This window comes from Colletotrichum destructivum, chromosome 5 (assembly GCF_034447905.1).
Source record: "Colletotrichum destructivum chromosome 5, complete sequence".
Taxonomy (NCBI): Eukaryota; Fungi; Ascomycota; class Sordariomycetes; order Glomerellales; family Glomerellaceae; genus Colletotrichum; species Colletotrichum destructivum.
The window spans coordinates 2,692,583-2,704,855 of NC_085900.1; the positions used below are offsets into that span (position 1 = coordinate 2,692,583).

The 12,273-nt window shown below is 54.6% G+C and overlaps 3 protein-coding genes across 3 annotated transcripts; 2 read left to right on the forward strand and 1 right to left on the reverse strand.

Annotated features, from left to right (window-relative positions):
• Positions 1 to 3,841: 3,841 nt before the first annotated feature.
• On the reverse strand, positions 3,842 to 4,330 carry CDEST_08367 (uncharacterized protein; the record flags this gene model as incomplete). Its single annotated transcript, XM_062924526.1, has 3 exons — positions 3,842 to 3,859; positions 3,953 to 4,115; positions 4,173 to 4,330. 3 exons carry the CDS (start codon positions 4,328 to 4,330, stop codon positions 3,842 to 3,844), a joined length of 339 nt encoding a protein of 112 aa, XP_062780577.1.
• Positions 4,331 to 5,751: 1,421 nt separating this feature from the next.
• Positions 5,752 to 9,108, forward strand: CDEST_08368 (uncharacterized protein). The gene has a single exon (XM_062924527.1). It carries the CDS (start codon positions 7,165 to 7,167, stop codon positions 7,546 to 7,548), a length of 384 nt encoding a protein of 127 aa, XP_062780578.1. The 5' UTR covers positions 5,752 to 7,164; the 3' UTR covers positions 7,549 to 9,108.
• A 1,616-nt stretch (positions 9,109 to 10,724) lies between these two features.
• On the forward strand, positions 10,725 to 11,465 carry CDEST_08369 (uncharacterized protein; the record flags this gene model as incomplete). Its single annotated transcript, XM_062924528.1, has 1 exon — positions 10,725 to 11,465. One exon carries the CDS (start codon positions 10,725 to 10,727, stop codon positions 11,463 to 11,465), a length of 741 nt encoding a protein of 246 aa, XP_062780579.1.
• Between the last annotated feature and the right edge of the window lie 808 nt (positions 11,466 to 12,273).

Consider the following 12,273-nt stretch of genomic DNA (forward strand, 5'->3'; position numbering starts at 1 on the left):
TCCCCTAGCTGTGGAAAGCAGAGACTACGGCAAGCAACAGGTGTAGAAAAAAGATCTTTGACTCCCCTGCCATTACTTCTGTTTCCTGGTGCGTGTCCCTTCCCGATCGCCAGGGAAGCAAGCACCAAGCACGCTAGGTACATAGGTCCCTACAGTAAGTATCTTGAAACCTGACACCAACTTGTCCCCGCAAGCACTTGGATCAAGCAGTTCTTCTCTCGAGTACGTGGTAAGTCGCCCACAAGACGGAGCATTGGCACGTACATATCCCTCAACGGGCGTGTTTCACTTTCTCTGAACCATGTGCTTGCTTAGGAACGTAAGACCCCCCCGGGTGAGGCACCAAATGACAAAACGTGTCGAGAAGCACTGCTGCGTGTTTAGCTATAGCCGTCCAATACGGAGTAGATCGCCGTGTACGTAAATGCTGGTGTTGGGAAGAAGATGGGGGGGCGTAGAGACAAGGGGAAGGGGTCCTGCGACAGAAAGTCAGAGGAGCAAGGAGCAGGGTCGATCCCGCCATGAAACGAACGCCTCAGTGCGTCATCGTTCCGCTACGCCAGACCACTCCATCGAATCACGAATGGCGCGCTCCGCGCCTGTGGGAACATGCTAAACAACACGGTGCAGACGCAGGACGGCTTCAGGGAGTTGGGAATCGCAGCACAGGGAAGAAGAACCGGGGTGAGAGATTCAAGAACAGCACGGCAGGGCAGGGTCGCGCGTACGCGCAGTGTATGCGGGTGATGCGGCTATTGAGATGGACGGCCGATGGCCCTTGGTCTAATCCAGACCAGTTCGGTTCCCGAAATGGAGGGGGAGAGGGAGGGGGAGGGGGAGGGCGTGGCACAAAACGTTTGGCTGCATTAGTCGAAAGGGACGAACGGCGGAGGTTTTTGGAAAGGAAGAGAAAGAAAAGAACCAGATGGGAAAGGAAGTAGGGACGAACAGAGAGGAGAAGGGGGGTTCGATCGGGTGGTTTGGGAGCTTATGTTCAGCCTCGCTGGGATCAGGGGAGTAAAGTGGCAGTATGAGCTGATTGGGGGTGCCAAAAGAGAAAAGCAAGCGATTTTCGCAGCTGGTAGGATGGGATGAAATGCATGCAGGTAAGCGGGAACAGGAGCAGGAACATCAGCCTAGAAGTGGAAGGAAAGAAGGCGCATATGCAACTGCAAAGCGGGCGGAAGAAACAATGAACGAGAGGGACAATGTAGTGAGGTGTCTGAGTCAACAGGCTCGAAGACTAGACAATAGGGATACCGAGAACGAATCCCAAAGATGGCAATTAAACCTGACACACTAATGATTCAAGATAGTGAAAATCAATCAAGACGGCACGTCGACGCTCGAGCCAATTTTGCTATCTGTGTCTGGTTGATGACAGTGTCCAGGATGTGCCTTCAGTTGCTACCATCATTCTCAGAGACAACTGTACATCGAACGTCAAAGAAAAGCAAAAAATGAAAATTTTGCCAACGCGACGGGCCGCATGCCTGCGACTGAACCATCAACGTTGCTATTGACCATTGAGAATCGGGCGCCCTCTAGCAAGCAAGGAGCAATTGAGCAAGCAAACAAACAAGCAAGCGGCAGATCAGCTCAAACCTCCCCGTCAACCGGCTAGCGATGAAACGACAGGGCCCCTCGTTCCGCGCGTCAAGGGCTCTGGCCGCGAGAGGCAACGCGTTACCTCGAAAGCAAGCTAGAGGCAAACGAAGGGGGGGGGGGGAGGACCGTGACAGGCAAGCAAAGTAAAGCAAAAAGGACAAGGGTAGGAAAAGAAAGAAGCGGGAGCGGCGCATGGCACAAGTTGTTAGATCCCTTGGAGGTGGTTGTGGTGGTGGTTCAAGAATTGATTAATGAACAACAATGGCTACAGCAGCACCTGCAAACATCGAGCAGGGGAGGACTGTTGCCCGCTAGCCCCCGCTTTTACATGATCTAGCCCAAAAGATGCAATTTGGGGACCGTGCACATGACGCCAAATACCAATAAAGTCTAGGGTCATGAATCAACCGCCTTCTTCCACCCCTGTCTGGCTTTAATCAAGTCTCCAGGATTCTGTTTATATATATTTTCCCCCCTTCTGGTACTTTTAATTGCGAATTGTCTTCCAGCTCTCCGACAAGAAAATCAATTTGACCAACATGGAACAGGCCTCCCCTCCCCTCTTCTCCATCTTGGTCCAAGTCTCCAACACTCGCCTCCCTCTCACCTCCAGCATAACCTAGTGATGGTCAAAAGCACACAGCTCGGCGATGATGGCGCAGCAAAGGGCTTTGCGGTGCTGGGCCCTTCGTTGGGACACGGCGTCGATGCCTGGTCTGCCGGTACTTTGCAGACAGGTCGCAAATAAACTGGCAGAATCGAGAGCAGGTCACCGAAATCAACCCAGTGGTTGGTGACTGGCTGATGATGATTGGTTGGCTTGCCACCTGAAACAAATTCAGGACTGCTCACCGATACGCCACAGGGTTGCCTAGCGTTTCGAAACAAGAGCAGAGAGGGAAACACAGCCAGGCATGCCCTTGGAGTCTATGCTGGCTAACAGCTGCAGCAGCGCAGCTCTGTCACTGTCTGTAGTGAGCTCTGTACTCTGTACTGTACCTAAGGTAAGTAGGTATGCTGTCGCCCTACTGCTCGCAGGCTCGCAGTGTCCTCTCCTGTTTAGCACTTCGCAGCCGTTGTGAATAGGGGACCCCGTTTTCTTGAGGATACTCGGAGCCAAGTCACCAACCCGGAAAAGGCTTGGAGCTCCATTTCGCCGGGGTCTCTTTTGGGTTGTTCAAGTACATACATTTACATAAAGTCGCAGCAGGGGCCCCCCCAATCCTCCTCGGAGGCCATAAGATGAAGTGCAGGGGGAATGGAGCCACAGGAAACTACAGGGATAGCCGCAGGACCCATTGCCGGTTTCGAGCAGCTTTAATAAGATGACGGGATAAGGATGGGAGGGAATGAGCGCTGAGCCTCGTTGTGATTGGCCAATGCTTGCTAGTTGTGTCCGTAGCGTCGAGAGTGGGCAGTTGCTCACTCGCTCACTCCCGCTCACAGGCTCCGTAACTGTCTTGCCACCAAGAACTCCGGGCTCCAAAGAGCAGGGTCGACTCAGATACAGGCACACGGTTCCCTCCTTGGGGCTGAGGACTGCTCCCTCACGGACGTTTTGCTCTTCACTGATTATAGTCTCACCTCCTCTTTTCTTTTGGGAAGCGGTCATCAAGGTGTATGAATGCTGATACGAGATGAGAACTGTTCATCCGCTGCTACCTTGAAACCTCGACGTATTAGCATTCTGTGTTGTGTTTTGCTGTTGCTACCTGGTTTGTGTCGACGTCTGTCTCTGGCATCGTGCCAACTACACGAGCCTCCCTGAGTCCCAACGGCGAGCCCTAACGGCACATCATAGCCCATCCGAGTTAGCGGCGCGTCTCACGACCCGCGTCTGCGCTTGGCGAAACCGCAACTGCGTGTCGTCGAGGGGCGTCCAAGGTGGCTGGCGACGTCGGGCTGCAAGTCGAAACGGACATGTGCCATGCAGCCCCAGGAACCGGCTTTTCTCACCGGCTCGTCTCGTCCTTCTTCTTCTTCCAGTTCTTCTTCCCCCCCCCCCCCCTCCCCCCCCCCTTTTTTTTTTCCCCCTTAGGTTCAACCAACGCCAATCCCATCAGCCATATTCCCTCCTCTGACTACTCTACTTGACGCACCTATTTAGAATCAGGAACCCGAGCACGGCCGGATCTACATGATGTGGAATTCGGGATCTAAAAGGCTACCGCCAAACAGAGGTAGAGAAAAACGAAAGCGAACAAGAGCCACTAGAGCCAACCGACATGTAGCCTCATTCGATTTCCCAAGGCTGTTGATACAATCTCCCCGTTGTACGCCAGTAAGCCAACAACTCCCAAATTAGCATCTTTTCCGCTAACGCCCGCTCCTTTGGCAAACTCACGATGGTTTCAACCACCTCGCTTGGGTTGGACATGTCACTGACCTCGTTGTCGTTCGCATCCTCTCTTGGGCCACGCTCGCCAGCATAGCCATAGCAGTGGCTGTCGCAACGTAACAGCCCAAACACGCGCACGCTGCACACGATGCGCCCTTGCGACTCGCAGCTGGACAAAGTGGCCACCGCCAAAGGTCAGTGAGAGACACCAGCACATGGACTTTACTAGTAGGACCCGTTGTGGACCCCGACCCCTGCGAACCTCGACTCCTCCGTGCCCTTTTGTCGGTAGCCTCCTGTTGGGTGCCTCGTACCAGGCCAGATTGTGGGCACTGCTGCGGCAAGGTGCACCCGGCACGGCACACAGATGTAAATGGAGACCATGAATTCTGATGGAGCCGGAGGCCGGACCCCTTCCTGTCTGGTTTATCTTGTCCGTCAAGAGCGCGACGCTAGCTAGCCTCTAGGACGAGGGCATGCGGAGTAAGTATGATGAATACACACACAGCATGCATGTTCTGTCCCGCGCCGTGCGTATTTGTACGCCTGTAGGTATCGAGACCATCTTGTCGGCGGGTTGGCAGACGATGACTCGAGTCTCGGGATGAATCAAGAGCTCAAGCTCGTCGGGTGGGCGGGTGGACAGCCGGGGGAGTAATCAAGCAATGTGATACAATACCAACGCACAGACAAGCAGTTGCAACACCACGGCGCAAACATTGAATGGCCGATTCCTCGTCTGGTGCTGACTGACATGGCTTGCCTCGAGCCAACAGTCTGAATGAATGACCACTTGTTTCCGAACATTGTGCTTGGCCTGGTCCTCGTGGCATGTCATCTGAGCAGTTGGCGTCGGAAAAACACCGACTGTCCCGGCTGGCAAGCTGTGTCAGTCAGCGTGTGGGAGAAATGTCCGAGGCCAGGGTCGGTTTTCGGAAGGAGTGTGCAAGGGGCGGGGCCGTCAACATGTTGAGGTAAGGTGTGGTCCGGGCAGGTGATGACATGGCAACGGACATGGACTTTCGGTGTGTCGGTGGCGGGAAAGGAGGCGGCGGAGGCAAATGTGCGTGGAAGGTGCATGGGAGGAACGTACCGAATCCCGCATGCGCCAGCCCCAGCTAGTCGGACCCGAAGCGCCGCCACCGTTGACATGTTGTCCACGGATGGGATGTGATGGGATGGGATGGATCGACCTGGTCGTCTATGAATACAGAGTACCCCAGCCAGCACACGCTCCAAAATAAGTACGGGTGCAGTAGCTACAAATCTGCCTACTTTACCTACATGCTACGGGGTGCAGTGGTAGGTACCCTGACAGTATTGACAGCATCCGAATATTACACCAAAAAGTGCAGCTACGAGGCGTGGATGGATGGATGGATGGATGGATGGATGGATGTGCTGTCTATCGTCTGTCCATTTCCCGTGGTTGCCCTTTGTTGCCCATGTCGGATTCGCCTTTTCAGATTAGGCCCCATCCTCGCCGTTTGCGTCCGGTCATATTCCATTTTGTGCGTTACCTCTTTGGGACGGTCGACATCCGGCATGAACATTAATAAACAATACAATATCTGAAAGATACAGACATGCCACCAGATCGGACGCGCAAACCTCAAGTCATGACGGTGCGCATCGCTCGCAGCTAATGATCAGCTATCTACTCCGTAACCTCCGTCCGAACTTATTCACAGAACCGTGCCATGCCATCCCAGCGATCTATCCTGGACCTTTCGCGCGCGATAGAACCTGAACCTAGGTGCATGGGGGAGGGGAGGAGCCGGCGACGGACAGCAGCACATCATATTACGTGGGGCCCGAGTCCCACAGTCGAGTGGGTAAATAAATATTGAATTCGTCTCTTCTCCTTCTCCGGCGCCGGCTAGCACATGGTCACGAACACGTACATGGGATGGGCATCCGCCAATTCGGACGACAGGACGCAGGACGAGGACCCAGGGGGAGAGCAGCCTCTCGGCGAGTTGCCGATCTCGACCCCAAGCCAGAGGCGGGACCAGGTAATCCCCCATTCGCAAGTGGTTATGTGAAACCACTCCTCCCCTCCCACAGCCGGCTCACACGGCCGGCGTCGCCCACCCTTTCGCCAGCTAGGACGCAATGCGCTACTCGCTGCTGGCTCACAGAAGTCGTTGGTGATCACTCTTCATTGACGCAGGAACATCCGCTAGCTCTCGACGTGCCCGGCCGCCCAAGCTCAGGGGCAACAGCCCCGACTAAGCCATACTCGTGGCCGTCCCAAGCCGCCCCTCTCTTCCAACAACCTGGTCCAAGTCGCTCCATCCTGTCGTAGTGAGTGATGGACGCCAAAAGGAGGGCAACGATATGGGCCATGGGGCTAAACCCCCCTCCCGCCCATCCGATAGATTCGCCGCGGCTTCGACCTCGACCTCGACCCCGACAAGACGAGGCCCGGGATCAGGGCCAAGAGCCAAAAAAGAAGACGAGAGTGCCACTGGAGTGGTCTGCCGAGGGGAACGAGCTTGGCAGAACCAAAAGAAAAAAGGGGGGAAAGAGCAAAGCAACGCGCAGACTCTCAAAGGGTCCGAGAGCACTCAATCAGAGATACTGAGTTTGATGAGCCTGTGGGCTGGCGGCGCACACAAGCGGCTTAGCGGCAGCTGGGGGTGCCACGACAAGCTTGTGCCCCGAGATCCGTCCAACCGCTGTCACCACATCAAATGATCTTTTGACGATCGTCCCTTGCCGAGACCTTGACTGCTGCGTTGGAGCCGGCTTCTACAACGTTTGACCTAGATTGTCCGCGCTCGTCGACGGATGTGATGGAACTAGGCGCCATCAGGGCCATCCACGACGTGGTCGCGATGATGCATTCTCCGCCACATTAACACCACGCGACGCCGACACCGACACATTGCTGATTCACACACTATCCGCACCTCTTCGCGGCCCCCCCTTCCCCCATTTCGGCCCCATGTCGCCCCCCGTGCGACATCGACGATTTCTTCTTATCTGTCTCGCGCCGTATCCGTGATCCAACGTGCCGAACGGGGTGACCGGGCTCGGCCTCATCGTCGAAGAAGAAAATAACTTGCCAACTACCCCGCTGGCATCCATACGCGTTCGGGTTCAGCTTTCAAGCAGCAGATGCTAGAAAGCCAATTCCTCCAATTCGCAGGCTTGGCTTTTCCCAACTCGCACCCCTCGAACCGGCTTAGTACAAAGTCATTACCAGTGCCTGGATGTTTCAACAACGGGACGGGCTGCTCAGACACGAGCAGTCCCGGCTCGCCTCTGCTCACCATGCTCACTTTGCGGCCCGTGTCTGCCCGTTTGAGGAAATTGGCCCTGCAGCTAATCCCGCGGGCGTGGACACCATCTCCGAGCTGGGATTGGCACCGGCCGGCATGCAACCGCCAAAGAACCCGAACCCGCCTCGGCTTCGCTCGATTTGGATGCCTCGCGACGCCGCGCGCCGTCTCGCGAGTCACACTCCCAACCCGCACTCGTACGAACTGACTTCATCCCGCTCTTCGACCAGTCACGGTCTTCCTCTTTTTACGACGCTTGCAAGCCTCGTCGACGCCTCTCAAGAACCCCCTCACCCCAATTCTTGTATCAATTGACAACCACTCCTGCAACCAACTTCAAGGTCAACAAACATGGGTTCCGCCGACTGCTCTATGGTGGACGCACAACAGGCCCGTCTGTCGTCGTCTTCGTCGACTGTAGCCTGCTGGCTTAAAACCCATCATCACTTCTGAAGCCTCGCACCGACGTAACAATGCTCAGTTGCTGGCTAGGAGACTCCTCGAGCGATGTGCTGCCACTAGGTCCCCATCCTCGGCCCGTGGTGGAGCGGCTCCTCTTTCCCATGTAGACGGTGCGTTTTGTCTCCGTCCGAGGCTGGACTCTCTGCCTCAGTATCCGTACAAAGCAAGCCACCGCGCTCGCGGGTCCAAGACGAATGTCAATGCTCCAGGCTCACGGCCCATAGCCTCTGCCATCCCATCCCATCGTGGTCTTCTCAGCCGGGGTTTGCCACGCTAAAGGACGAACAGATGCCCTATTTCAGGAACGCGCACGCTTAGAGCCTGTTGACTGCAACGAATCGCTGCAGCGTGTCGGAGCCAGTCGACACCATCACGGCTTAACAACGAGGCGAGGTTAATCTCGACGGCTCCATCGTGGCACCCAACCCACTTGATCGCCGTGGTTCTCCGAGATCTACGGCAAGGCCCATTCCCCGCAGACTTTTTTCTGAAGCACACACAGAACGCTCCTACCTTGGACGCGCTGTCCTACAGTCGTTCCGCACAGGTTTCGCGACGGATGCAAGGTTTCGACGGGCTCTGGCGTCGCCTTGAAGCACTTGGCATGGGACGAGACCGCCTGTCTTTTCTTCCGCATTGACGCAGCCTTGGTCACTGACAGACACGAAGGTACGAGAAATTCATCTCCGAGGACGACGCCTTCTTCCCGAAACAGAACGATGAAACGCCGGGCATCTGTCATTCGGCCTCTAGAAAGGTATTGCCATCCCGTCCAGGGGTCGGCCTATAGGCGTCCGGACTCGCGGTCATCTTTCCTCCAGAGACCATCAGCCGTTCTGCGCCATCTCGATAACTCTATTTACGGCCTGCGTGGCAGCGGTGCTTTGCCAAATAGTCAACCAAGGTCCGAGTATCCATCGACGTGACGTGATGGCGAGTTTCGGCCAATTTCATCAATGTGAGCGTGGCGTCTGAAACTTTCAGGAACGGAGATGTCGCTGAAATGCGTAGCTTCCTAACGGGGTCTAAAAGTCTGGAGCACCCTGGAGCCAGTAAGAGGGGGTTACAGTTCGGTCAGACCGGCTGCTGATCATGTGGACCGTTTGGAGTCATGTGTCGTGGGCATTACGCCGTAGACTCTGTGACCATGAGGGCTCAGAAAGGAAGAAGGCACGAAGCGAGGGTGTGCGAATATGGCGAATCGTTGCTATGGAGCCTGAGGGGATGTGATCGGCCGTAGGTTGCTGATCTTCTTCCTAGCTTTGGGCAATTCATCGATCCCACGAACCTGTAGTTGCGGATAGCCGTGTACCAAAAGAGGAAAGCAATCAATACAACAGACACAGCACAGGGTCTACTCTCTCCATTCCTCGGGGGCTCAACCCGAAATTTAGCTGGCCTAGCCTCCTCATCTCTCGCATGGGGCAGATGAGAACTGGGAACGGAAACCTCACTCGACCTATGCGTACGAATGGATCCTACGGTTCAGAGGTTGTTTGACCCGAGCCCTTTGTCGGCTCGAACAAAGCTTTGTCTGCTTCGCTGGCTCGTCGAAACCTGGCCCTTTTATCTGACAACCTTCCCTGCGCAGTTTCACGATGGTCTGTCAAACAATTTGCTCATAGGCTGCGAGACACCGCCGTCAATGATTCTGGTTGACCTTGACGTCAAGCACATCACAAGTGTCCGAGGGATTGACGCCTGGCGGTGGGTTTTGTCGTCATGGGAGCAAGTTGTTAAGAACAACGACGTCGAGAAAGGGTTGGCACTAAAGCGACCCATGGATAACGCGGGCGGAGTTTGTTTTTGTAGATCATACTGCCCCTATGGGCCTGGGGGTCTATATCCATGCCTTTCTGAGGCCTCATTTGCATGGTCCCCGGCTCACAGTGTAGATTGGGGGATGAGTGTGTACGTATATGTTGTGCTTCGCGTTATCATTGCCGCTCTATACAATCACGAGTTTCCGTTGTGGCAACCAAGCTGAGGGAAGGGAGAGAGCCCATGATGCGTGCCACTTGGCCTCATCCTACGGCGGTACTTGCCCCTAGTTTGGGTTATCGTGAGCAATATTTACGTCTCTTTCACGTCGTCACTTACGCGGCGCCGCCAACGCGCCTCCATGTTACAAAGTGGACGATCGGCGTGGTCACGCTCCGGTTACTCGCTATCGTTGCAATGTCGATGGGCCTTGATTCAGGTTCCCCGTCCCCCCAAAGATTTCATCTCGGCCTGTCATGCGTTTGCTCCTGGGACTTGGGAGGGTTTCATATAGCCCCCCTCGCCCAACGGCGCATGCAACGAGCAATATGAGAGGCAGATTGGTTCACTGTGCTTATTCGTTCACCCTCTGTGTTCGGTTGTATGCTTGGTGCACATGACAGAGGTTGGGATGCCAATGCTCGCTGCTAGAGACTCCGTGTAATTGCCAAAGTATACACATGCTGCTGGTTCGTTCCAGGGGATTCATATGCCCACTTGCCGGTCGTTGGTTTCTAGCTGTGACGTTTATGGTTGAAAGACAAGGTGCTAAGTGTGAAAAAGCCTTTCATTTCCCCAATGGCTACTCGGATGGAGCCGATCGGCCAAAATGTTAAATGTCATCTGTGCTTTGTCAGGAGGATTGTCAGAGTTCTTACAACGGAAACCAACACAAGCTTCTTGACGAGCCTCGTGAGACCCCGAGAAACGTGCAACTCTCGATTGGTTTCACAAACGTGAAGCAACCCAACATCGTTGGTTCTTGAGTATTGTCGTACACTACAAACTACTCTTCAAGTCTTGTGTCAACTGGAGAGAGAGAGAGAGAAAAACATCGGTACAAAGGGCAATCGTTTCGTACCAAGCTCTGCAAGAGGCATGCAAGTCATGGAAGGAAACAACAGTTGGTTCATAGTTCATGATATAAGAGCGGCATGAAAGCAGGATCCAGCAGGTTAGCCCATGCATACCATCCAATGAGCCTATCTACGACTCTCAGCAGTGCAATCCGACTGTTGTCGTACCCTGAAAGTAGGGAGTTCTTAGCTATGGCAGAAATAGGGCGTATCGGCGACGCTGCAATGACACCTGGCCACGAGGACTCGTCGAACAGCCTGAATGGTGCGGTTTCCAGCACCAAATCCCTTGCTGGCATGGACACAATTGTTCTCCAGACAGATTTCATGTCGAGCGGACGAAGCAATCCTATTCAGGGTCTTCTCGCCACGCAAATGCTAGGGTCAGAGTCAGGCAACACCAGGCAGGGCCTCCCACTGCTCAGGGGCGTACTGCGATCAGAACGTTCTTGTATATCCGACCAAGGTCTTCTAGACAACTCTGGTGAGGTGGGCCCATCGTTAACAATTTCGAGCCCTGGACCTGAACGTCGCGGTATTCCCCTGGTATTCGGGCACAAGAGAAAGAATGGTCGGCCCCCTCAGGATCCGGTCAGCTCAGTTGCACCTATGGGCCGCAACTATATGCGTCACGAATTGAGCCCCAACAGCGATAGCTCTCTGGACCCATGGAGCATAGCACATGGTCTGGAGCGCTTTCAAGAGCAGCTTCTGCCTGTTGGGTATCACCCAGCTGACGAGGTGTATGACGCTGACGAAGAGGACGTAAGTGACTGTCAAGGGAAGAGCAAAGAGCGGCATTGTCCTCCGCGCCCGACCAAATCTCTGTTCCTCTGTAAACCCGCTGAGTTGAGCTTGGTGCAAGACGAATCCGAAGGGTGTGTCAATGTTGATCCAAAGGAGACACACAACGGCAAGGCCGGTGAATCGTAGGGCTTAACGTTCAATTAGTAGGGAGACCAGCCAGCCATAGGCACTTGTTAATTCGTTTTTCAGTACACTTCTTCGCTACTGGCTTAACAGGCTCGAGGCGTGTCAAAACTTGAAAGACTATAAACCCCAAATAAATGTCATTTCTTGAAGCCTGTCCTGATGACTTCGGTGGTAACAAACAACCCATCGTCACCGGCATCTATGTATCCACACCAACACTTGCGCATCGATCAGTTTCATTATAGCCAGACCACGTGCTCCTTCTGGTGCTCCATCCTTTCGAAGTACTACAGGCTCTTCCTCGGCATGACCCGAGACTCTCTCGAGACGGACGCCAGCAGAGGAATGATCTTACTGAATCACTCGAGCCTTGGTCGGAAGACGACAGCGACACTACGGTCCAGGCTGCCGTGGAGGGTGGACGACGCAGGTAGATATGTTGAAGACAACCACCTGCATCATCGACCACTAGCCTATGGGCCTTCTGGTAGATGGTTTGGTTATTTAGAGCTATTACAAAACGCAAGTGGCATGCATGGCCCGCGGTTAAATCAAGCTCCGAGAGACAAGCCAAGGCAGGCCTTCCCCAAAGGACTTCCCCCCACCCTCCCGTGACATCTCACGGCCCGCCTCCGCTGCAAGCGTAGTATGGCATGTGCGACCAGGCCTCTTACCCCAGATTTTACCCTCCCCCCGCTGGGTTAGTGCTTCGCGCCTCGACATTCGTCCATCTGTGAAACACCACACCGCCCACCAGCCTTCTCTCCTCCTCCAGTTGGCCAGGGGCCTTTACTTTTTTCCCTTTCTT